We start from the raw sequence: 27,054 nt of genomic DNA, 5'->3' as shown, positions 1-27,054 counted from the left end.
CCCGATCCGCTCCATCCCTAACTAGGGTGCTATTACTCACAGTTTCCGAGTGAATCTGAATAAATGTCTAGTAATTAAGTTTAATCTATATTTTGATGAGAACTAATAGACTGCTTGAAATACTGCCTTTTTGAAACTAGACAGAAGAAAACATACAAAATTAGTTGTCAAAAATACATTTATATCCAGGCAACGTTCTTTTTCCTTATAAAATTGAGTATTATTTTCATTTTAAAAATATTATAATGAAAATCAAACTTTATTGCAAATATATCTTGTTCTCACTTTAGTGCAAATAACACTTTTGCCTTCAGTAGGGTAAACAAGAAGAAAAGAAAAATAAAACGTACCTAAGCATGCCTTCCATGCCTGAAATCGTTTAGCATCTTCAACTTCATTCTGCTTGAGGTCACCTTGGTTTAAATACTTCAAATTATGTAAATTATAGCCTTCGAGCTTCAGTCGCACTAAAAAGGGAAATTTAATTAAAATAACAGTTCAATATTCAGACATTTGCTGGAAATAACATTTTAAACTTTTTAAACTTAAGAGAGAAAAAGAGAAATTATTTCTCCATAGTAATGTGGTAAAATGTGTGCTTTAATTTTATTGGTTTTAATTTAAATCAATTAAGTTTGAACTTAAGTTAGATTTTATTTATATAAATTTAAATTTGTGTCGGATTATCGTAAGACAATCCCGTTATTCCTTAGGCGTTAACAACTCCGGAGAGACAAATGACCCCACTTTAGAGGGGATTCGACACCATAAAAATCATTTTGCGAGTGTCAAAGCCAGATGACCGTTTACAAAAACAGAGGGCCCCATTAGCGAATGTTCCAACAACACGGGGAACTCCCAAAGTAATCTTGCGAAAACTTTATGATGGATCCTAATGTTTCAACAGTTTAAAAGCTAACGAGAAGCTAGTTTAAAATAAACTAGCTTTTTTAAATAAACTTTTTTGTTACACAAAAAAAAACTAAGAAAAACACATAATAAATTTGTTTATATCCATTTTTGTTATGTTTTTACGAGCAAGACAAACATTTCGTGGGGGAAGGGGGTTCGAACCCCCAAACCACCCCTGGATACGGCCTTGATTTTAGCTGTAGTTTAGTTAGTACCGGTAACTGAGAAGGGGTACCTAAAATGTTTTGTGGGTAAAAAGGGGTACAGTCTCTAAATAAGTTTGAGAACCACTGCTTTAAGGTATCGAATCCCCTTGCTAACATTATTGGTTAAGACAGAAAAAAACTGGTTGGTTTTATTGGTTCAGACAGAAAAAAACCTGATGGGTTAAAAGAACAAAAATCTAAATGCTACCTGATTTGTTCTCCTTTGTAAAAATTCAAGTAATTTAAGAGAACAAAAGCTTTTTGGGTCGCAAGATTTTTAAAAAGCAGTGTTTCTTTTTCTCTATGGTTAAACCCTTTTTCCTAAGTAAAAATAATCAAATTCAAGAAATGAGGTGCAAAATTAAAGAAGTATTTTTTGTTTAGCTGCATTAAAGATCAACATGAGTAATATTAATGTCAAATTGTTCATGATAGTGGGTTAAAGAGCGATCTTGTGCTATATTATCCACTAAAGCAAACATTACCTGAAACGTGAATTTTTAACTAACAGAATTGTAATTAATAATATTAATTTAACTAGAATTTTCTGAGAATCTTTCTAAGAAAGTTCTAAGCAATACATTGAAAATAATTTCGACAGTTGTTTCGAAGAGCATAAAGAACTAGTAAGAGAAGAAAGTTAGTCTACCCGAATTTGTCTCTCAGCCGGGACTTGACTTAAATTGACTTAAGGCTCCTGCCGAGGGTTTGGCGTAGAGAACGAGGAGACTAGGTGCCTCCAGGTTGACCTATCGCTTGCCAGGAGCGCAGCTTCTTCCACCGGGATGTGGGCTTGGTGAGGAATTCATCGGCTTTGTCTTTCCACCTAGTGGGTGGGCGTCCTCTGGGTCGCTTCCATCCGTGTAGGGTGGGGTCGAAGTCGAATGCGACTCGTGCTGGGGCGTCGCGTGGCTTGCGAAGGACGTCGCGTCTCAGCCGGGGAATGGAGTTAAAACATTCAGGAATTTTTTGGGAGGTGGTCATAAGGGGCTTCAAAATTTGTATTAAGGGGATAAAGAGCTTCTAATTTTTGATCTTAAAGGGGAGAGGGGAAGCTATTTTTTTCTGTGGTCCTTACATACGATTTTTTTTCTTGCTTACGCCTGACGTCCGAAATACTGTATTGTTAGTAGTAGTAATAGCAATTTATTATACTTAAAAACAGGGACAAAATCAATCAGTAGCATACATAAATAAATCATACATAATAAAACAATATAATATCATGATCCCGAAGCAAAAAAACAACAAGAAAATAATAAACAGTTACTGTCTAATTTAATTCAATCAATCTCAATCTGTTTCGAAGGTATACTTACCAAGCAACCCCACACGTAGCTCAGATTTAAATTGACTAATGGGTAATTCCTTGGTACTTGGGATAAGCTTATTCCACAGCTCTGCCCCTCTATAAATAACTGAAAAAGTAGCGCCACTAAAACTAGGCGAGGAACCTCAATACCTTCACTTGTTCGAGTTTCGCGACAATCAACATTAGACCTTTCCCGAAATAATCCTTTAAAACCATCTGAAAGGCATCCATAACAAGACTTATACTTAAAAAACCAGTGTATAAAAATCACGCAATCCAGCTGCAGGCATTATATTAATTATACTGTACATTGACCTGACAGAATCTCGGTTCCCTGTTCCACAAAATGATCCAATAGCATTATTCTATGCTATACTATACTATGCTATATACATAATAACCCATATTAGGTGAAAGACTGCTATGAGAATGAACTATGATTATTAAAAAAAGTTTTTCTAGAAATCTGCATACCACCGAGCAATTCTAAATATATATTTAAAACTGATAATTGAAATAATTTACCACTATCAAAGAAAAATAGCCACTAACATAGAACTATCGAGCGATTTTTCACATTTAGTTAGTAGTGTAAATTGTTCAGTCACGTAGACATCAAAATAAAGATATTCAGAAGTCATGATTTTTAGTCGATTTGGTGGAAGGCACGCTACAACAGCAATAGGAAGGTTTTTTGTTTTGTTTTTTTATATCTTAGTCCTTTAAAAAGGCTACTGCTCTCAACAACTAAAATATTACGATGGTCCAACTGATAAATATTTACTAACCTCTTTCCTCTGAGGTAAGACCGGCTAGCATCTGATAAAAAATATGATAATTTTTCTCCTGAGGCAGTGGCTTGACCACGCGCGTCTGGTCCAAAAAATAGCAATGGATTTTTGTTCTGTAAAGTTCTCCATTGGTAACTTGAACTTCGATAAAATGTCCCTGAAAAAATGTCCTTCATTATACTTTTTGGATCCATGTAAAATTTTGAATTAACCAGAATCATGGTTAGATTAAAAAATTTGAAGGAGCCATTTTACCAATGTAATATATGCGGAATGTCATATCTGACAAAGTACAAACAGTAGTTATTTTATAATAAACCAGAAACTACACACTTGAAGCCAGAATAGTTACTGGTGATTTTTCATCGGCTGTTTTCAGCTCTCCTGGTTTCATTCTCAATTATTTAGTGAATCTTAGTCACTGGTCTAACACAATAATCTATTCAGCTTTTGCTCTTTGGTGAAAAAAAAAACACTTAGGCTTCGTAATATAAGCTGGAAATGGACGTTGGTATTGTTTACTACATGTGGCATTTCGCTCTGGTTTGGTTTTCGGGGAGCAATCACGGCTGGGTTGCTGTTTGTCAAATTTTTTTAAACTTGCTTAAACCGTTCAGAACGTTTATGGCTTCATATTTAAGGATTAGATTTTCAATCAGCTAAGAATTCAACAATTTTCTAGTTTTATACTCACAGCTATATTTTGGAAAATTGGAACGGATTCTGTTAAAATAAATGGAGAAGGAAATCAGTCTGAAACTTACACGACTGCTGGAGGGACCCAGGAGGTCAGTGGACAAAATTAAAATTTATAAAAGCAAAAATCTGAATTATTGTCAAGTTAAATAGGTGGAATTTAATAGGTATAAGAAGGCTATAAGCAGATTGAGACCCACTCCAGCTTAGCACTAAGTCTAACTTTAAAATAGTCTTGGATGGTCACGTGCATGGTTCTTGCCCCAGAGGTTGCCCCCAAAGAGATCGAAAGATATCTTCTCAACACTCCACCTGCCACAACTTATCTACTTGGATGAAGATAGATACTCATACAGACGCCATATCAGTAACATAGTAAATGAAGAGGCCCCAAAACGAACTTCGAGGACGGTTGGTCAAGTAAGTCAAAGAATGTTTTAAATGAGTTTTAATCAAATAATAAATAAATATTAGCAAAACTGATCATTTTTCTTTCTTATTCATCTAATAAATTTGTTGACACTTTTCTCTTCTCTTGCAATTCAATATATTTAAACTTCAGTCTACCCACAACAAAATCATCGACCACCCCTCCTCCAATTTTACTCTAGTTAGCTTTGTAAAAAAAGGCATAAAATGAATGACAAAAATATGTTACTGACACTCTATTATACAGCAACATACACTGAAAACAATTTTCCCAGTTACATTTATAATGTAACTTTATTTTTTTGATTTTGACTTCATCGAAAGAAGATATTTCAGAAGATTCAATTGCCAATTCTGATATTGTTTTATTCTAAGAGAATTATCACTCCTAGCATTTTCGGTACCACAAGATTCCTTATATTCCTTTGAGAGCTGCCCATTCGCTCATGAAAAGGCTAATTGGATGATGTTCCCAAACTGAAAAACGCACCAATTCCTAAGTGGCTTAGACAGAAGAAAACAAAATATGATTCTCCAATGAGATTTAATTTTACTGCCTGCAACTGGCTTGAATGTTTGTACATGAATTACCGATCTAAAATTTCGGTTATGCAGTGGCATTGGGTGGGATTTGAACGCCCAGTGCAAATAAAAATTGTAGTCTGACATTTGAGTAACTCATTATCTTATGTTCGTTAAAAATTAATCTTACCTTCTAAATAAAAGAATAGGAAAATAATGTTATAGCATAAAATTTATGCAATTTTACATGCCTTTTTAAACTTACAATTGGCTTTTTGATTTACGAAATCATGACGAGTATTTGATCCTGGACCCTTTTTTCCCATCTAAGAGTCAGGACATATTTCCTGCTTAAAGCATATTTTGAGCAATGACACTTTAAAATAACTAGAATTGTATAAAAAAAAATATATACCAAATGTGATGTTCCAAACAGTGATAAATGAACTACAAAACATTTATCAATTCAAATACGCTACTGATCCTTGGGATTTAATTCCGGCGATGAAATTATGCGAAACCGTCTCAATACCAATCTAAACAAGAAGAAGAAGAAGATGCTACTTTTCGACACGGTATGGCCAATAGCCATATTTAGTGTGCTAACGCAAAACCTGCTTTTGGTGGGAATTTGTTTTAACTTTATACGGTTGTTGGGGAATGAACTTTTCCCACAACGCGATTATGATTGTGTACAGAATATTCGAAAAGCTCCTAGTCAAAGAGAAGCAGATTGCAAGGTAAAAAAAAGAAGATTATTGAGCTGAATAAACTTTCATGAATGGTACTACACTCAAAATGCTGGTATAGAAAAATGTTTTCAAGCTGCCATATATTAAAAGAGCACTGGATTTTTCAGAAATTTGAAAACAATCAAGGAAAAAAGTTCGGAAATGAAGGGAATAAGTTTTCAACTTCATACATCCACTCTTCTGTAGCCTACTTATAGGTTTTAAAAGACTACATTAACAATATGACCTAATTTTCAATAAAATATAATTTTTAGTTTTTATACTTGTAGTCCTTTTTGAGTCTTTACATTCACATAGTAATCCGCCTCCTTTGGCTAATCTTACAAAAAGAAGCCAAAAATGACTGTCAGTTTTTGAATTAAATAAAAAAAACAAGTTTTTTAAACTGAAAGTAAGGAGCGACATTAAAACTTAAAACGAACAGAAATTATTCCGTATATGAAAGGGCTGTCCCCTCCTCAACGCCTCGCTCTTTACGCTAAATTTTTTTATTGTTTTAAAAAATAAAGTTGTGAGACAGAGTCAAACTTTAGCGTAAAGAGCGAAGCGTTGAGGAGGGGACAGCCCCTTTCATATATGGAATAATTTCTGTTCGTTTTAAGTTTTAATGTTGCTCCTTACTTTCAGTTAAAAAAACTCGTTTTTTTTATTTAATTTCTGATCGTTTTTTAGTTAATGCAACTTTTTTTTTGGTTCACCGTCATTGAATAAGTAAACAAAATTTGCATAAAAATTTTACTTTTCTTTTGCTAAATGGCTGTCTCTAAATTTGATTCTGACGTAATTTACAAATTAACTTACGTAACGAACTTCTATAGTCGTATATTTTTCTTCTGGAAAAAAAATACAAAGTTGCAGATTTTCTGATACGCTGAATCTGACAGTGATTTTCATTAAAAATTTTTCACTTTCAGGGGATGTTTCCCCCCTCTTTAAAAAATCAGGTAAGTTTTCTCAAGCTCGTAGCCTTTGATGAGTAATACTAAACTTAACAAAATTTATATATTTAGAATCAGCATTATAAAAAAATTCTTTCTATAAATTTATTTAATTCAAAGCTCCGTTTTTAAAAGTTTGGATTAATATTTAGCAGGATCGCTTGTTTTTTTTTTATTGTTTTTTTTTTATTACTTATATTGTATTAAGTATATTTTTGGGTTCTCCCCTTATTAAAAAACACGCACTTTAAGTTAAAAAGTAAAAAAAATTTAATTCAAACACCCCTGAATCACAAAGGCCGTTTAATTAGAATAGATAGCTTTTTTGAAAGCACTAAAAAAAACTGTAGCGTAAAGAGCGAGGTATTGACTTGGGGGAGAAACCCCTCATATACGTAGTAATGTCTGTTCATTTGAAGTTCTAATGTTGCTTCTTACTTTCAGTTGAAAAAACTTGTTTTTTTTTTATTTAATTTCTGATCGTTTTTTAAATAATGCTTGGGAATCCGGCGCCCCCTTCATAGAAATATCCCTTACCCCAAAGAAACATCCTCCACGGAAACATTATTCCGATTAACCCCCTCCTCAAGCCCCCTCCCCCCCCCCACCCAAAAAAATTCTTCCTGAAAATGTCTGTATACTTCCCAATAACCAATACAATATGCAAGCAATGGGCAAAGTTGCAGCCCTTCCCCTGGGAACTGTGGGGGATTAAGTCATCGTAAAAGACATATTTATTAGATTTTCGACTATGCTAAACAAAATGGCTATCTCAAAATTTTAATTGGGTGACTTTGATAAAAAAATGAGCGTGGGAAAGGGCCTAGTTGCCCTCCATTTTTGGTCACTTAAAAAGGGCCCTAGAACTTTTAATTTCCGTTCAAATGAGCCCTCTTACGATATTCTAGGACCACTGGGTCAATACGATTACCCCTGGGGAAAAAAACAAAAAACAAACAAACAAATAAACACGCACCCGTGATCTTTCTTCTGGCAAAAAATGAAAAATTCCACATTTTTGTAGATAGGAGCTTGAAACCTTTACAGTAGGGTTCTCTGATACGCTGAATATGATGGTGTGAATTTCATTAAGGTTCTATAACTTTTAAGGGGTCTTTCCCCCTTTTTTCAAAAATCAGCCAAATTTTCTCAGGCGCGTAACTTTTGATGGGTAAGATTAAACTTGATGAAACTTATATATTTGAAATCAAAATCTGATTCTTTTGATGTATCTATTGGTACCAAAATTCCGGTTTTTAGAGTTTCGGTTACCATTGAGCCGGGTCGCTCCTTACTTACAGTTCGTTACCACGAACTGTTTGACTGGCCACTCATACCGACCACGTCCATCTATTCATTTCTAATGAGGGTTTAGGACTCAACTACAATGCAGGCAATTAGGTGCATCACTTTCTAAGCCCGTACTGCGCTTGGAAAATATTGGGTGAACTTTGAAATCAGGGCAGTATATACTCTCCAAACACCAGAAACGTCATTCATGAACCACAAGAACTTTTTTTAGTGAAGAGAACAAAATACTGACATTAATAGCGGAGATAATGCCACAACACAGATGCAATATAGCATTTTGCTACTTGCGAGGGAATTTAGAAAACCATCAAGCTAGAATAGTGCCTTCAACCTCGATACAAACGTCGCAGTCTTCGGTGAAGAGGGATTGGGAGTGGCGTGATTTCCAAGCCTACCATTGACCTCCTTTTTAGACATGACTTGTGTTGGATGGAAAAAAGCTTACTTTCCCTTGCATCTTGTCGAACTTATTCTTTGGGTTACTTACGACATCTGCAAATTTTTTGTTGTTGTTTCTATTATCTCCTGTTTGTTGGACATGAAAGGACGACCGCTTCTTCAAGCGTCAGCTACTAGTCCTTTCGCAAAGTCTTGTTTGATATTTTTTGCTAGGTTAAATTATCATGCACCAAAATAGTATATGAAAAAATTCAAATAGCAATTAATTTTAAAATTTTTTTAGATGAAAAATCTACTGCATAACTACTCATCCTGGAAGTGGTCCGAAATTTCGCGGAGCTTCGTATACCATTTCACTTTCTGGTTTCCATAACCCTTTACCCACCCAATTCATGATCGAAAAAAAGGCTTTATGTTCAATTTAATTTGATATTGCTGCGCCAAAAAAATTTCTCACTCCTTTTTTTTAAGAAAAACCTTATTACCGTTTTCCTAAAAATCCTCTTTTATTTTCCATATTTCATATACTCCATATTTCCATATTTCTTCCTTTTTTTCCAGAAAAAAAACCATAGGCATGCATGTGAAGAAGAATAATGCACTAATTGTACCGAAGTATTTTCAGGCCAAGTGAGTGACCTATTACTCTTGCATTCCTAATCAATCTTCTGCGGAAAGCACGGTAAAAGCATAGCTAGACGACAGGCACTATTACAAAAAATATTTACTTGAAAAAATAAAAGCTTTTAGGCCATCTAGTTGCCCCATGTGGTAGAGTAGCTCAAGATGCCACTAGTAACTTGAGCTAACACAGGACTAGAATGTTAATGCGTATATAAATTGTTGAGTTGATCAATAAATCAATAAAACAAATACAATTTTTGTTGCTGAAAAGATACATAACAAATGTGATCTGGCAGTACGCTGAGTAACAAGCGTTGTTCCAGTCAAAAAAGTTACATATAAAGACTGCAGTTAGCAAAAGCAGATAGGCTATTTACAGGGTAGCAAAGTATATAATGCCATGTTCATTTAGAACCAATCTTCACTACATCTATGTCATTGGATGTCGTCGCAAAATTTCATCGTGTGTATTTGCTTCTGGCATGAGTGCTCTTGCCATATTGACGCAAATAACATACGAAACCAATGCATGTTACAAAATCTTACGCATCTAATGCAGCCTTAGATCTATACTGAAAGATGGTACACTCCGCAGGTGAGCAAAGTTTGAAATAAAAGTTTGAAATAATAGAAAGCTAGTTTTATTTCTAAGACTTTCCTTTTGTAACCTAAATTTCTTGTACAACTATGTAACTAGTGCTGAACTTTTCCCACAACGCGATTATGATTGTGCACAGAATGTTCGGAAAGCTCCTAGTCAAAGAGAAGCAGAATGTAAGGTAAAAAAAAAAACAAGATTATTGAGCTGATAATTGAGCTGATTAATTCAAAACAGATATTTTGAAATAATAAGAAAGCTAGTTTTATTTCTAAGACTTTCCTTTTGTAACCTAAATTTATTGTACAACTATGTAACTAGTGATGAAAGTGAGGACGGCTGACAAATAATAAATAGTACAGTTTTTAGTGCATTTTAAAGCCTAATTTAAAGATGCTCTCCAATATTTGTGTGCTGTTGGGACTAAAATAATCAATGGCGGTATAAATGGTGTATTTATGTATCCAGCCTTACATCGAGTCCAAACTCTTTACATTGTTGAACTTTCGACCAATCAGGTTCAAGGTTCAAAGAGCGTGATGATTCGACCAAGGCAAAGTCAAGCGTCTGGATGCCACTTAAGAGTGTATATCTTTAAAAATGTCAATGGTTGTTTCATAGGCGCATTAAAAATTGACTTAAAAATGTCATCTGTCAATCTTTTCTTGTCCAAGATTTCCACATGATGTCGTATTTATAATCTTTGGTTAACAATGAGTATATATAGTATTTAATGACCAAACAATAAATTTGATGAAAGCTTAATAGTACAACCTGTAAGCTGCTGTTCTGAGGATAATTTGATTACCAGCCAAATCCGTGCTCGATATTTTAGCTAGTGACACAATTGACCTACATTTCAAGGACTTCATGCAACTCTGCATTTGTTGATAAAACCCTGATAAGTTATTTATTAAGTACGGACTTAATTTAATCTGTTTCACGAGTCAAAGCTAATCATTGATGGTAAGATTGATTATATTAAAGGAGGTATTCCAATACCCAGGTTTATATCGAAAAGGGTTGACAGCAATGTGAGGAAATTCAAATTATATGTTAGGATAGAAAATATAAGGATAAGTGTAGAAAACAAATGCATCCATTCATCAAAACAAAAATGTACATGCTTTATTTTTAGTACTTTATGCTAAGGCATTACTATAAAACTGGTAAAGTATTGCAAGAAAAGAAAATCTATTTTATAAAGCTTGGCTTCAACTGCTTGATAATTATTATTATTGCAAGTCTTGCGGAGCCATCAACTGCTTGATAATTCGCAGCTAGTTTTGACAAGCCTCATTCTAGATAATTAATGTTATTCCGAATCAATTTTCGCGACGCCCTTGCGGTGCACAAAAATTTTTCTCCGTTATTTATAAGTTCATTGGTTTATAATTATTAATGGAAAAACTAAGCAATCTAATAAATTATTTTCAGGCAGGGGTACAAATTGCGAGGGGGGGGGGGCAATTGCATCTCCTTAGACATTGAAATGTATTTTAAACTTGAAATAAACTTCGCATTATTTGACAAATTGTATTTTAATTTAAAAAATTGAAAACAAGCCTCTTTCTAGCTTTTGAAAACAATTTTTTTTTTGTATTTTCATTATATGTACCTTCCTGCTTTCAAAAAAGCTTGACGCAATAGACGATAAAAGACAGCTCAGTCATATTCGCATTTTGAATTGTATGCAAATTCCAGTGAGCAATAAGTGGCTAGCTTACATACTGAAATTAATTATTTTGTATTTTCATTAAATGTATCATCCTGGTTTCAAAACTACTTGATAAAATACATGGTAAAAACAGTTTAGTCCTTATATTTACATTTTGAATTGTATGCAAATTCCAGTGATCAATAAGTGACTAGCTTACATACTAAAAACAATTTTTCTAACATTTCCATTTTTAAATAAAATGAAGTAAAAACATTTAAATAACGGACAAGACTTTTCTGCTGCAGGAGGGCGTCGTGAAAGTTCAATTAGAATAACACTAATTATCTAGAATTATGCTTGCCAAAATTAGTTGCAGATTATCAAGCAACTAATAGTGCAGACAGATACTAGTCTGTGTCATAACTGTCATAAGAAGGAAAAGCCAAAAAGAACAGCACAAACTAAGTGACACAATTGTTATGAGATGAATCAATTCTTGTTGCAGAAACTTGTGTTGGTGAAACTTGTGGCATTTTTTGTAAAGTACCAAGGACACTGGAATAAAAACACCTTTTGCCCCCTGTCTCTACCTTAGCTTTATTCATTCCTGAAAACTGGGATTTTCCACGGTTTACATTTTAGTTGATATACAAGTATTAGCATCTTTCTTATTGCGTAAATTGTTTCCTCTATTCACACACTAAATCATGTTTATGCAAAAAAGCAAAGTGAACGACTATACCACCAAACTCTAGTTAAGCCTTTCAACAGGCAAACGGCCGGTAGAACGGTTTGCAGTTGAACAAATATAGGCTAGTGAGAGTATGTCAAAATTAAATTAGAACCTTAATGTTTTTCAAATGAGAAGAAAAATATTCTATTAATGTGTCAATAGACAACTATAGAGATAAATACAATATAATAGGATAGTCTAATTGGTCTTTCTAAGATATTATTCCGTGGGTAAGTCAATTAGCTAATACTTTGAAGTGTTTAATCTTATAGAATTTTAAGAATAAACATATAAATTTATAGCTTATATTTTTAGCTGTTCGGTGATATATATATATTACGTTTTAATTCCTTTTTTTAAGACTTTAGGGTTATATTCTTGCATAGTTTCATCTCTCTTTCAGAGTTTTTTTTACCCAGTTTACTGCCAATTAACTGTAGGGTGTCTTCTTCAACAGTAACCAGGAAAGGTATACTTTCTAGAGCTAGAGAAAGCTAGTTACGTTTTTTCCTCATTTTCTGCTCATTTTTCACACAGACTCTTTATTCTTAAACTTGAAGCCCACTAAGCGTTAAAACTGCATACTTGAACTGGAGATCTTCTTCATTAGAAATTGAATTCCCAGTTTTTCCTAATTTTTTAAGACACACAAGTTTTGTAACTTTCCAATTAACCCATTAAAGAGCTAGATTTAATTTTTAGTGTGCTTGGTATTATAAGGATTGGTACAGGTGTCTTACACTAGGTCGGTGCTAACATCTGATCTTGATCTCCCCCATCCCTTCAGGATTCGATGTCTTGTTACTATATTGGGTTGGCATAGTAGATAGGACTGTTTTTACTATGCAGTAAGAAAGTGGAAAATGACAGAAGGTTGCATCCACGAATTGCATTATTTCACTAAAGAAGAAACCAACCTTTAGCATGAAATAAGACGGCGAGAAGATTAGCTTGTAGATAAATTACTAAAGTGGAAAACAAAATCAACGTAGACATGGATCATGCTTCCTCAATCCCACAGTTCTATTTAACCTCTTTTGATTAATTTAGATTATTCTTTTTTAATTTTAGACATTCTCTATAAAGGATTTTGTTTCCTAAGATATGGAACAGTCAAGTGGATTGTCCTTCAGGGAGATAGGAGATGGTACCTTGCAGTCGACTTTTATTAAAATTTATATAATTTTTTATTTGACCGGGTGACAAATACAAACAAAAGCACCATCTATTAGATGTAATATGCATGCATCATACACCCTACGTGGCACTAGAAGTTAAACTAGTGGGCACGCGACATTTTCATAATTCCACCGGAGAAAAAGAAACAAGGTTTGTAAAACTCTTCTTTTGCAAAACGTCCAAACGGCTGCGTATATAAACAACCTGACTTCGTTTTGATACATAGTACATGAATTTGGGCCATCCAGTCTTTGAGGGACAGAGTCATTATCCCAACTGATCCATGATACAAAATGTAGGCAGCAGATAAAGATTAGCGGGTCTTACTGCAGACTGCAATCGACTGCAGACAGTATTGAGCTTCCACGTGCTCAAGGTGTTTACTCTTTCATGCCACCAGCGAAGGTTCCTTAGGCCTCTTTCAGGTTTTGTGCAGTTGAAGCATATCAATAGTTTCTTAAGAGAATCCATTATCATTGCCTGGCTTCAGACCGTGCAGGGTGGCTGGTTACTTGCACGCGCATTGAAATGATTTTTTTTTAGCTGGTGTCTATTTAGGTAATAAATCTATACCTCTTTTGAGAAAAATATTTTCTTTTTTTTAAGTTCGGGCACACTCATTCACCTTAGAAACATAAAATAAAGGAATTAATATATTGTTTTGTCTCCAAGATCTCTTCTCATTTAATAAGAGTGAAAATCTAAGTCAGCATATAATGGTTGTTACAAAGACGATTACAGAGGCAATTCACAAATGCAATTACAATGGACGAGCAAAAACTTCTCTCTATCTGATTGGTTGGTTTAAAATATTTTTGACTTGTTATTTAGCAGAAAATTCCTTTACCCAGTTGATTTGGGTTAATACTTCGTATTATTTGACAAATTATAGTCGGCAAGATTCAAAATTTGTTTGTATTGTTGTTCAGAATTGGAAGATATGTCGGTTCACGTTTATTTAGGAAGGGAAAAGATAGAATTCTTTTTTTGCATATTTCATATTAAAGCTTTTATTATCAGCGAACGACAATCAAGCTAAAGATATAGTAGCAAACCAAGTCAAAACACTGCTGAACTTATTTTACAAGCGAATTCATACAAATAGATGATATTTATACTTACTATCCTACTAGATTCTGAATTTGCAACCGTTTTCGCACTGCCAAGTGAACGTAATACAGTGAAAGCTGCTGAAAGGTGTTTAAATGCGTCTGTCTCAGGACCCCCGCCAGCTAGGTCAAAAAGTTGCCTTAGTAACAGCATTGAAGAGTAGGTTTTCCCTGATCCACTACAACCTAGAATAATAAGGATGATATTAAAGAATCGAAAGACTCTAGCTCACATTTTGTTTTTTCTTGGAAGTTAAATCAAGATTACATCCCATGCATAATTCATACAAAAAATTTACCCTTACAGAACGGATGGTTCCACCCGGCACCATGCATAATTGTTATGTTTTTTTTTATCAACTGATGACATTACGGGGTGACCTATGAAATTCAAGGGAAGCCAAGAAGCTTTTTCTGAATCTGTATTTTATTAGACACTTATCTCGCAATTTAATATCGGTTAGGTAGTCTCAAAGATCATACCCTCACTATTAAGTCACTCTTCTATGAGTGACGTTGGTGTAACTCCTAACTACGAAATGGATACGAGACCTTTTATTCTGGTGTCTACATGAACATGTTGTGAATAGTCTGAGGGATTCCGTGATATGTTTTTCTCCGCCCTTAACGCAATCGTCAGCTTTATGTACTCTTTCAAAATCATTATTCAATATGGCACCATCTGGCAGAAGTATAAAAATCAAACTGCTATTTTCTGTGTGTATAAGCCTATTACTGTTGACAGCTTTTGTGTAAAGCCTCTCTCTTTCTTTGTATATCTTTTCTTTCTTTCTCGCTCTCTCTTCTTTGTTTTTTTTTCTTTCTAAGCTTATAGAAGTTAACATATCAGCCAAAATTGGTTGCTCAAATTTGTTCGAAACTGTTTAAGCTTATTAGAGGAAGTCAAGAGATTCCAACATTTCAACAACGATTCTAAGCAGCCTCCAACAAACCAGTTATGTCATCAACCCTTATAAGAATCTGTTATCAAGTTCGTCAAAAAAACACTGAAAATTATACAGGAATATACTTAGTGTGTAAACAAAATGATTTCAGACCAGTTAGTGTGTAGACGAGCTTTAGCAGGATTTCCGATGAGACAATGCAACCCAAACAAGCCACAAGAGTGAGGTTAGGAATTAATCTTGCGAATGAAAAATAATTTTAATTTGTAACTTCAAGGCTTATGCTTGCAAGGGTACTACTAAAGGCTCTAGCCCTGGAATGTCTTCTGAATTTGTGACAAGGCTTGCTGAAGATATCCCAAATTATCTCAACTGCAAGCAGTATTATATCAACTGGTTTTCTCTCCTGCCCGTCGCTCAGTCGTTGAAGGACGAGGGTGTTCATGCAGTATCAGCAGTGCACACTAATTAACTGAAAAGATTTGCCTTGGAAGATAACAAACATCCGAAGCACCGTGGCAGAGCTTCAAACAAAAGGTGGGTAAAAACAGTTCAACTGCATAGCATAAAACGGTTTGAAAGCAAACGAGTCCATTTTCTGTCATCCTAAGCGATGGTTCACATAACCGACACTAGCAAGCAGTGGCAAGAACCGGCAAAGATACAAACTAATGTTTCAAGGCCCTTGTCGATGAAATAAAACGATAGGTTTATGGGTAGAGGCCACTCATTCAATATTATCCAGGAACTACACAGGACTGACTTCAAAATGAGGAAATGGTATAAGTGGAACTTCTTATACATTGTGGTTATTAGCATTAGGAAAGACCAATATACCAGTGAGTGTGTAGCAGGCCTGGAAACTATAGGTGCTGAGTGTGCTCCAGTTCAAGCATACCTTGCCGAGTGGACTAACCGTTGATACTTAAGCCGCAACTTCTGAGATGCACCTGTAAAAAAACAACGGCTCTTAAAGCCTCTAAGAATCGAAGATCAGACTTTACATCTGTTGTATGTGGTAGACCAGATGACAGGGACAAGTAAAGAAGATTTACTGCCGACGGTGTATTGATATCTACACCAGGGTAAAATGTACACAATGTGACATGGGCTATTTTTATTTCTCAAAGAAATTTCTTTGAACAATAGGTATTTAGCATTGCTGGTGAGTGATCAATTGCTTTCAACGTGTTCAAAAAAGCTTTTACATTGTTTGTAACTTTTATTTGTCAACTTTAGAATGGGTATCGTTTGCAAACACGAGCAAAAGTGTGCCATTGGGTCCCTGCCACTCAAACCCTTCTAACCCACGATCAAGCAAGGATTACTTGGGATATTTTTCTGAACGATTAAATGTTAAAAATTAAAAATTCCTAAGATCCAAGTATGCCTGTTCAAAATCAAAACAGATTAAGCACTTGCGTGTTTTGCAACTAGTGTATGATTTTCGATGTTGTGATTGCAAATGTTGTAGGCAACATCTTTTGATTTATAATTATGCTTATGGCTTCACTTTTAAAGTGAAGTTGGAAATGATGGAACAGAAGATTTAATCGAAAGATAAGTAGTGGCCTAGTTTTACTATATTAACGTTTATCATCTAAGTTACAGAACATTTCTGAGACTGCAGGTGAAAAGGACAGGGATGATCAATAGGATCTTCACTCTAACCACTTTCGACAGCTGGAGAGTCTGGCCTTGAGACTCGTGAGACATTATGCCAAGATTTCTTCTTACACTGTGCTTGGCTAAGACCTATATTAGATAGCCCTTTCCTCACCCTGGGTGACAGAAGACTAAAAAATTTCACATTGATGGTTAGTGAAAAAGCTGTTGTGAAATCACTGAACTTCGATATTATAGTTGATATATATCTGGAAGTCAAACCTTTTCAAATCCAAAAAATTTTAAATAAAGGGTATTCAACGTGTTCCAAAAAGCTTTCACGTTGTTTGTAATTTTTATTTGTCAACTTTAGAATGAGCATCGTTTGCACACACGAGCAAAAGTCCCTTTGGTCCCTTCCACTCAAACCCTTTTAACCCATGATCAAACAAGCATTGCTTAGGATATTTTTCTGAACGACTAAATGTTAAAATTAGAAATTCCCAAGATCCAAGTATGGTTGTTCAAAATCAAAACATAATAAGCACTTGCGTATTTTGCAAATAGTGTATGATTTTCAATGTTGCGATCGCAATGTTGTAGGCTACATTTTTTTATCAAAAAAAAATCATTCGACGACATGTTGGTCAATGGTAAATGTGCTCAGTGTCCAAACTCCTTTGACCAACAATGAGTACACTCCGTTTCCCACACTCATTGTTGAAGAGTAGATACGCTTTGTCTCAGGCTTCCTTTGATAAATAGTGTATACGCTCCGTCTCCGATCCCCTTAGATTAGCCTAATCTTCAATTCTGGCTCCCTTTAGTAAACAGTCTTTACGTGGCGTATCCGACTGATTTCGATTAACAATGCCTAGGGTTTGCCTGAACCCTTTGGTTAACAATGCATACACTTCATCTTTGGCTCCTTTGGAAAACGCCCCTATTCTGTCTTTGATTCCTTTGGTGGGCAGTACTTACGCTCCATCTCCGACCACCCTTAGTCAGGACTGCGGCAAGACTGTTTTAATCAATATGAACTAAGCGCATTCATCAAGAACGGTTTTTTGATTTTATCACGATAAATACACGACAATCCACATATATTTTAACTGGCGTTTGATTTATCATGATGTATGGACGAATACAAAATATGTGCAGATCAAGTTTATTTCACGAAGTGCCAAAGTTAAAACTGATTTTCACAGTAACGGTAATATGGGTTCTGAGTTTGTTGATTGCAAAGCTGAGACTAGTTGTGCAATATAGACATCCAAAGTCAAAATACGCTTTTATATATACTATAAATGGTGGATATCTAGTAATGTTTAAGGATCGGTCCCTAATGATCAAGTGCTAGTCATTTAAAGTGTTTAAGGTTGTAGCATGACTGTCCTAAATCAAAACATCCTCACTACAAATGCCGCGGATGGTGTGGGATTTCCGTGAAATATATTAATTTAAAAACTTCATAGCTAATTGATTACAAGTATGAAGCTAATATTGCAATTTTGAAATTGAAGACCATAACAAATTAAGTACGCACTCGCATTTCACAAGTAATGTTTAGATTCTAAAGCTGGTAATTAAAAACAGCCAAGTTTGTTAATTACATTCTAAGATTTGATAACATAAACAAAACATAAGAGTCACAATAACATAGAACACTTATCCCCACAAAAGTTCCATGGTTTGTAAAGGAGGGGAGGACAGAGACACTATTTAAACACTAGCTCATAAATAACGAATAAAAAAAGGAGGGGGAGGGAGAGATAGAGAGGGATGCGAAAGAGAGGAAGAATGGAGGGAGGAAGATCAACAATACATACACTTTATCTTTGGCTCCTTTGGAAATATAAATGAAAAAAAAATATATAAACGTTCAACTTAGAAAACAAAAATCATGTGAAATAACCTTGGAATCTTGTAGCCGGATTCTTTTCATGTTAAATTTATTTCAGAGACTGTGGGGGAGTGGGGGAAGTGGGGGAAAGAGAAAGAGAAAGAGAAGAGAAAGTGGGGGAAGAAAACAAATTACGCTGGAGCTTTCCCAATTAATTGAATATGAGCATAAATTCATGGATTTAACAATCCAATCCTGACTAATAGAAAAACTTTAGAAAACGAAACGGGTTTAAGCCAAAAACACAAAAGAAGTGGCAACATATGTTTCAATTTATTACAATTTCAATATATTACAGTTGTTTACAACTGGCTGTTTTTAGTCTTACTTGATTGATTTTTGTGTTTGATGGTGCCACATGATGATTTTACCACAGGGTATCCTCCTTTGTCACTTTTCTGCGCTAAGTTGTTTCTTTCTTTATTATTTTCCGTCTTTTGCTCATTGTGTTGTTTTGCCTTTTGGTGTATAAGCAAATTTCCATTCTCCCCCCGAAACGAGTGAGAGAGTATGCGTGAGAGAGAGAGAGAGAGAGATTTAAGTGACATATAAGAATCTATTCTGATCACTCAGTGAAAACTAGACCGGGTCCAATGGAAGCCAAGCGATTATTATAGCAATAGAGAAATTTAAAGGCTAGTCAATAATAAACAAACAATAGAACGACAACCGTAAACTTTGAAGGTGCCAAACGAGTGGCATTCTCTAGCCGAGTCAGGAAGGATATTGTATATAACATGTCAATAATAAACAAAAAATAGAACGACAACCAAAAACTTTTGAAGGTACCAAACGAGTGGCATTCTCTAGCCGAGTCAGGAAGGATATTCTATAGAACATTTTTCGAAAATAAAGGATTAAAGTCAGACCAGTTGAATATCCTGAGAGCTATGACGGTACAATTTAACCAAACAGATTTAAATATCAAGTAAATGCAAGTGACCTTGGAAGATCCCCGTGGAGCTGAAGAAAAGTGAAAGATGCGCAGGAAGGGATATGAAGCTTGTCTAGCTTAAATAACAGTTTAGTGCTGAACAATTTGTTTTCTGGATTAGAGCTATTGCTTTATTCTAGGTGTTGGAATGCAGTGTAAGAAACAGAAGTAGTGTTACACCTTGCCAAAATTAGACTCTTGCAACAACTTTTCATCTTTAACGATAAACGGCCAAACTTAGCATTTTTGGGTTTGGTCCCCACTAAATCTCCCTCCCGCTCCCAGTCCTTAAACTTCTTTTCATAGAAAAGATCTGCCTATTTCGATTCATGATCGCTCAAAGATTATTTAGGGAATAATCCTAATGATTGAACATTAATAACTAACATCATTAAGATAGCAGCGTTACTGTCCTAAATCAATGCACAATAATAGCTGAACATCTCACAAATTATACTTAATCCCAGCCAACTATGGCATTTAAAATTCCCTGTTGATTAGAAATCCGAGACTAATATTTAAATACAGAAGACCAAATCAATGTGTGGTTTTTCCTATCACAACTACTACTACCACGTTTTTAATATTAATTAGCATTGAAAATTATTACTAACAAACTTTTTTTTTTTTAGCCAGAATTAATATTAGTAATATACTAAAAAACTATGTCACTGAAGAAACAAACAGGAATTAACTTTTTAAACAAGAATATCCATTGAAAATTGAGCGGGAATTTAAAACTTAAAACGAGGAAACATTAGCTTATATAATATCTAAAGCCGAGCAGAACTACTATGAATGAAGAAATTATATTTAAGTAGAACAGATAATACAGGTGGACAATGAAGCCAAACTTAAAACATACCCAAATTTATAGCAAATAAGGGTTTTGTTGCCCATTCAAAGCACCCAAAAGGCTATACTGTCATTTGCACTTTACTGAAAACAAAACACAATTTCCATATAGGTCTTTTTTCATGATAATATTAAAAATTAAATGCTGCTCAAACTTAAAGGAAGTTTTTTTTCAACATTAATATATTTTTAACAATCAATTTATTTTTTGTTTGTTTAATAAATAATAAACTTCTCTCGATGGCTTCTTCCTTTCAATCCCATTCCTTTGAAGGTGCAGAGGAAATCAAACAATTAGATTAAACTTTCAGTTACACTTTGCAGGAAACAAAGATATTGTTCACACAGTTTTACAGCTTTTCTTTCTTTCTTTTCAAACAGTTCGTGGTAACCACAGTTTATATAATTAGGCAGTAAGTTTACCGCAGATTATTTCTGGCTCTTCATTCTCGGTGCGAACAAAAAGCTCCTCCCACTTATTCATGCATTAGCGGAATCCACTTATTCATGTGGATGTATTCATGAATCCACTTATTCATGAACTTATTCATGAACGCGAAGCCAAGTTTCGCGTTCAAGAGAGATCTGACTTGTCTACCCGTGAAAAGATCTTATGTCGCTTGTGTTTATACGTTCTCTGGAGCACTCGCACCTCGGTCCGGGTTTTTATAATGGGTGAGATAGGGAAAATCATACTGCTGGTAACGAACTGTAAGTAACCGAAACTCTAAAAAACAGAATTTTGATACCAGTACATACATCAAAAGAATCGGATTTTTATGCTGACTTTAAATATATAAAATTCACTAAGTTTAGCCTTACCCATCAAAGGTTACAAACCTGAAAATTTTTTTCCTATCTTCGAAAAAAGGGGAAAGCACCCCCTAAAATTGAAAGCATCTTAATGAAAATCGAACCATCAGATTCAGCGTAACAGAAAACCCTACTGTAGTTGTTTCAAGCTCTTATCTGCAAAAATGTAGAATTTTGTATTTTTTGGCCAGAAGAAAGATCACTGATGCGTTTTTTTTTTTGTTTTTTTTTTCAGGGGTGATCGTATTGATCCAGTAGTCCTAGAACATCGTGGGAGGGCTCACTCGAACGGAAATTAAAAGTTCTAGTGCTTTTTTAAGTGACCAAAAGATTAAAGGGCAACTTGGCCCCCTCCCACGCTCATTTGTTTCCCAAAGTCACCCAATCAAACTTTCGAGATAGCAATTTTGTTCAGTATAGTCGATAACCTAATAAATATGTCTTTAAAGATGACTCAGTCCCCCACAGTTCCCGGGGGAGGGGCTGCAAGTTATGAATTTTGCCCACTTAAACTATTTATTTATTTTTCAGCAAAGTGCATACAGCCGGCTAAACTTTTTATGAATTCGAAGGGGGCAAAACCCGACTTATTTTGGCAAATTTATTTGGATTAAGGTATTTGGTAAAGGTAATTGGGACAATTATTTTAACTTTGGCATTTAAAAAACTTCATTTTCGTCACTTTTTTCTTCTTTTTCAATACTATTCCTGAAACAATTGACTTAACAGAAGTTTCAAATTTTGAATCTATTTAGTACTCAATAAAACGTTAATGACGCTAGCCTTTTGGAGATTTCACTTGGTGGTACCATTAGCCTTGTGGTAAATTACCATTTATGGTAGTTTCTGTGTATTCTAATTTTGGCTTCATTGTTCATGGTAGTTTCTGTTCACATGAGTTTTCATTCCTCCATTCATTGTAATGCCTTCTTGTTTTAAAATTTAAATTGGCTGTTTATTCTTAACTTGATTTATTGTCTGTCTTTGCTTTAATAATCTTAAAAACGTAGTTTCAATTCCATCTTACCTGAGAGAATAATTGCTTGGGGGTATCCCGTTTCTGACTGTTGGCGGATGGCTTCTTGGACCACCCTTTGGAGAGGTGGAGGAGCTACAACTTCGCGTGTGCTTGCCAATGTAAGGGCATTTCCAATGTCCAAGTAATTATTTATAGCCAAAAGAATTGGACCGATGTTGGTCTTAAAAAGAAAAAAGATGCTGAGGAATACAAATGGAATATCTTAATAATTTATTAAAAAAATATTATTTAGGGATTAGACCAACATGGTGATAATTATATATATATATATATATATATATATATATATATATATATATATATATATATATATATATATATATATATATATATATATATATATATATATATATATATATATATATATATATATATATATATATATATATAAGTGTATATATATTACATTTGCTAAGTTTGTCAGAAGTTGCCAGTCAAAATTTACAAGTTAAGGACATTTTCCATTCATTAATAAAAATTAGAGGATCCTCCTAAAAAGTTATGCGTTCGTTTTTAAACTGTACATTCAAATTCCGCTGGTTTGGGAACCTGTTATACATAAGGGGGTGGCGACTTCCTTCGAACCTCCATTTTCTGTGCTCATATTTGACTACTGCTATTCTGAAAGAATTTTAGAATGTAACAAATACAGCCCACCTGGTAATTGCTAATGTTTATTTGCCAACTGTCCTTCAAAGCAATTTTTCATCATCGTCATTATCATTTTATTAATATTAAGAAATCATTTTGCAAGCAAAAATAAGGGTAGTTTTTCCCAAAAAATTAGCTTATTGGGGGCCTAACAATACAATGATAACACACCACAAATACAGCAAATAATATACAAAAATGAGCGAAACAAAAAAAAAATATAAATTTAAGTTAAACAATTTTATTATTTCAAGCAAATACAACTAAGCAAGCTCTTTCATTTTCAGTGTATTGTAATAAAATTCTAACAATTTGTGACATTATTCGTGCGTTAGAGCATTCATTCTTGGAAAAAGAAGCCAGGCTGCTGCGCAGAGTGGGGCCTGGGAAGGATTGTAACCCCCAAATAATCAATCTTCACTTTCATTCCAAATGGGCCATTTTTTAGTTACTAAAAATCAAAATACTTCATATTAAGAAAAACCTCAAATATAGTTTATTTTTCCTGTATATACAAAATTTGTATCAGAGGGAAATAATTTTTTTTACCAAATAATGATTTTCATACGTAGTGTTAGGTCTATGGACTTTGACACATGATTATCGCAGTGGTAGCTGCAATCTACTAAAAAGGGAAACAGCCCGTAGTAGTTCAATAAAAATAATAAAGGTTTTAAAGGAAGTGTTCAGTAACCAATATTTCCCACTTGTCACTATTTGAAAATAGCAAATTCATTCCTTCAACTGAACAACAATTTATAATTACGAGATGAACTTTTATTATAGTTTATTATGATTAACTTTTATAATTCACTTTTTAGAGTTTTAAAGGCAGGGCCCTGATACTAGCAAAATAGGGGTAAATCAAATACCAATTTAATTTGTGGAATCATTCATCCCGTCCCAGCAGTGGCTGCAGCCCAATGAAGACCACGGCTCATAATAGCAAAACTAGTTTATAAGGGAATGGTCTAGTGACAAATAAGTAGTAAGTAATGGGATTAACGACGCTTCTTGACTACTACGATCCTTGCGTCGGCTCTGGAGTGTGTTGCTACATCAAGGCTCGATCTCTGGGTCTCGTATTACCACGCTAAGGTCAACCCCACTGCACCACTACAGGACTCTAGTTTTCACGTAGCACTATTTTGAAAATAATAATTTCCATTCAAAATTAACTGATCTTGGTATAACCCATCAAGACCTACAAAAAGGTTTGCAATAGCATAAGGAGAGCATAGAAAACCTCTTGAATTTGTGAGTCTCTTGTTACAGATTTTTGAGTGGCCAAACTTTTGAAAATTTTCATTATTATCTCGGATTTACAGAAACTAATTTGCTTGGAAATAACCTGGAAATAAACAAGTTGTCTACAAAGCAATAGAAATGAGATGGCACATTAGCAGTAATATGTTCTTACATAGTTACTTAGAGGAGTACTCGCTTAACAGCTTGAACACCAATTTAACAAAAAACGATATTATGCAATTTGAAGAGAAGATAACCCCAAGCTTGTATCTAGACAGAATGCTAGCTTAGCTGCCGAAAAAGTCAATATTATGGTTAGAAATTGTTTGAATGAGTAACCTGTTTTTATCAGTGCTTGCCAAACTGTGGTGGAGCATAGAAAAATCCTTGAATTTGGACAGGAGCTCTGAGTCTCTTGTTACAGATTTGAGTGGTCAAACTTTCGAAAATTTTCGTTATTATCTCGGATTTACAGAAACTAATTTGATTGGAAATAACCTGGAAATAAACAAGTTGTCTACAAAGCAATAGAAATGAGATGGCACATTAGCAGTAATATGTTCTTACACAGTTACTTAGAGGAGTACTCGCTTAACAGCATGTATACCAATTTAACAAAAAATGATATTATGCAATTTGATAAAAAGATAACCCCAAGCTTGTATCTAGACAGAGTGTCAGCTTAGCTGCCAAAGAAGTCAGTATTTTGGTTACAGATTGTTTGAAAGAGTAACCTATTTTTATCAGTGCTTGCCCAACTGTGGTGGAACAACGACATTAAGGCAGCTTTAGTTTGGCATTCGTTTTTATCATTTAGTTTATTTCTTGTGAGTCATTGTTATAGTTTATTATTTTGTTTCTTATTACTTCCTAGCCTATCAAAGATTGATACATAAGTCCCCATTTCTCGGAATTATTTTTTCTAGCAAAGAAAAAAATCCATGGGTGTAAACTCTGAACAACACCATTTTGCTATTATTTTTTTACAAGGCACTTTCTTAGGCCAAAGTCATTCTAAAGTAAATTGGCTTCACCACACGCATGTGCAAGAGTTTGTTCAAGATAAGCAAACACTAGATCATAAGAAGTAATCAAAACCTGCGGAAGATAGCGAAATTACAGGGAAACCGCAGCATATTCCAAGGTTTAGGCGAAAACAGGCTTGGAAACTCTTCCTCCCTCGGTCAACTTTCATGGATACAGTTTATGTCTGAAAGTTTACTTTTCAAAAAGCCGCTATGTCGGAAAATTAACAAAACCGAAATTTGAAGATGTATGCAAACGGAGGGCTAAGTATCATTCTGAAGTCACAATACATCCAAGACAATTTCATTTTGGTATTAGGTCATTATGCTAGTACCAATGTTATTAAATCCGTCACCAACTATTTTAGTAAACATACAAATCTACATCCTTACAGTTTTTTGCTGTCTTCAGATAAGGAAGGGTAGAAGATCAAGAAGAGGCCCAAAAACGATCGTTGAGTCCGTCAATCCGTCGGGACGTTAGGTCCGTCAGGATGGAAATCAGAATGGAATGCAATTCTTTCGTTCTGGAATATTTTACACTAAAGCTGAGAGCGGTTTATCCCATAGATATTTGCACCGGCAAAAAAGTTTCTCGTTAAATCTAGGATTTAGGATCTTTCCGTCAAACGAGCTTATTGTGTTGATAATTACTTCTTTATTTCATTCTTAAGATTATTGAATTTGAATCAAATCTCTGTCTTTTTTACGTATTTTTTCATATAGATAGAAAGTGAACGGGAAGCCAAAGAATACAAACCCAATTAGCAAATTTGAGAACATGACACATTCAGAACTAAGCGTAAGACACCAAGTATAAGGCATCAGATATTAAAAGTAAGCATAAAACATTTTACAATGAAGTGATGGCAAGAGCCACTGGGAAAGTAGAGCAATGCCCCCTGCTGATTCAAATGTCTATTGACTCTTAGTGTTGGCTTATGTATGTCAGGGGCGGATCCATGATTTTTTTTTTTTTAGGGGGGGGGAATAGGTTAATCCGTAAAAAAAAAGGTTTAGGGGGGGGGGCAAAATAGGTTGATCCGATAAACTTGCCTTAGGAGCAAGTTTAATTAACGCAAACTTGAGTTAATTAAGTAAATTAAACTACTTTAGACTGCGCTAGGGGGGGGGGGGTGCGCACGCCCCCTCACCCCCCCCCCCATTTCTCTGGATCCGCCACTAATGTATCTGTTGCTGTTTTTTTTGTTCTTTGTGGGTTTTTTTACTCCGCATTTCCAAACTGTTTTTAGCGCGAGTCATAAGCAAATCATTAATATCATTATAAGGGCAAAAGCACGATACAGGTATTTTTCTTTGGATCGATACTTCATTTACAGATATTTCTGTCTATTTAATTACAAGGGATTTACAGGGATCAGCGCATTTTGAACCAAGAAACTTATAGTAAATTTCCTTTTAAGTTTTATGTTCCCTGTGATACGTGCAATTTCGCCAGAGCCATTCAAAGGGAAGGGAGCAACCGAGGCAGCTGCCTCGGGTGCCATGGCTGGGCGGATGCCGCAGGTAGGAGTTGCCCACTTTGATCAAAACTTTCCCTTTAATTCTGTTCTTTTTGCTTATATCTGAGTCGAGAGGAGGGCACTGTAATTAATTTTTCCTCGAGCACCGCCACCCCTAGGTTCGGCTCTGAAAATTGCGACAACAGCTGTAACTTGCACTAAGAGAACACCATACTTATATCGTTGGGCTCATTTGGTTTAAATCTATCCATTCATTGAGCCAAATTATAATATTATTCATACTTTTTCTTCGAGAATAATCTAAAATTGCTTGCAAAATTGAAAGTGTTCTATTTTCGTATGTTTGAGACATATTTTCAACGTATTTTTCAATCCAAAGGAAATAGAATTCAAATTTCGAAATGCAATTTCGTAGAAGAAT

General features: G+C 34.7%; 1 protein-coding gene across 1 annotated transcript in view; it reads right to left on the bottom strand.

Moving 5' to 3' along the window:
• Positions 1-27,054, bottom strand: part of LOC148938686 (uncharacterized) — a 117,236-nt gene that overhangs the window by 12,661 nt on the left and 77,521 nt on the right. The window contains exons 4-7 of the mRNA XM_089107613.1: positions 22,214-22,385; positions 14,185-14,357; positions 3,219-3,378; positions 286-467 (exon numbers count right to left, since the gene is read on the bottom strand). Of these exons, the coding sequence (XP_088963739.1) occupies positions 286-467; positions 3,219-3,378; positions 14,185-14,357; positions 22,214-22,385 (687 nt within the window). The remainder of the gene's footprint in view (positions 1-285; positions 468-3,218; positions 3,379-14,184; positions 14,358-22,213; positions 22,386-27,054) is intronic.

The sequence above is a fragment of the Artemia sp. Qi Xiang Cuo genome, unplaced genomic scaffold (assembly GCF_049724085.1).
Source record: "Artemia sp. Qi Xiang Cuo unplaced genomic scaffold, ASM4972408v1 HiC_scaffold_3025, whole genome shotgun sequence".
NCBI lineage: Eukaryota > Metazoa > Arthropoda > Branchiopoda > Anostraca > Artemiidae > Artemia > Artemia sp. Qi Xiang Cuo.
The sequence above is the reverse complement of the archived record's forward strand: the minus strand, read 5'-3'. Positions and strand labels throughout refer to the sequence as shown.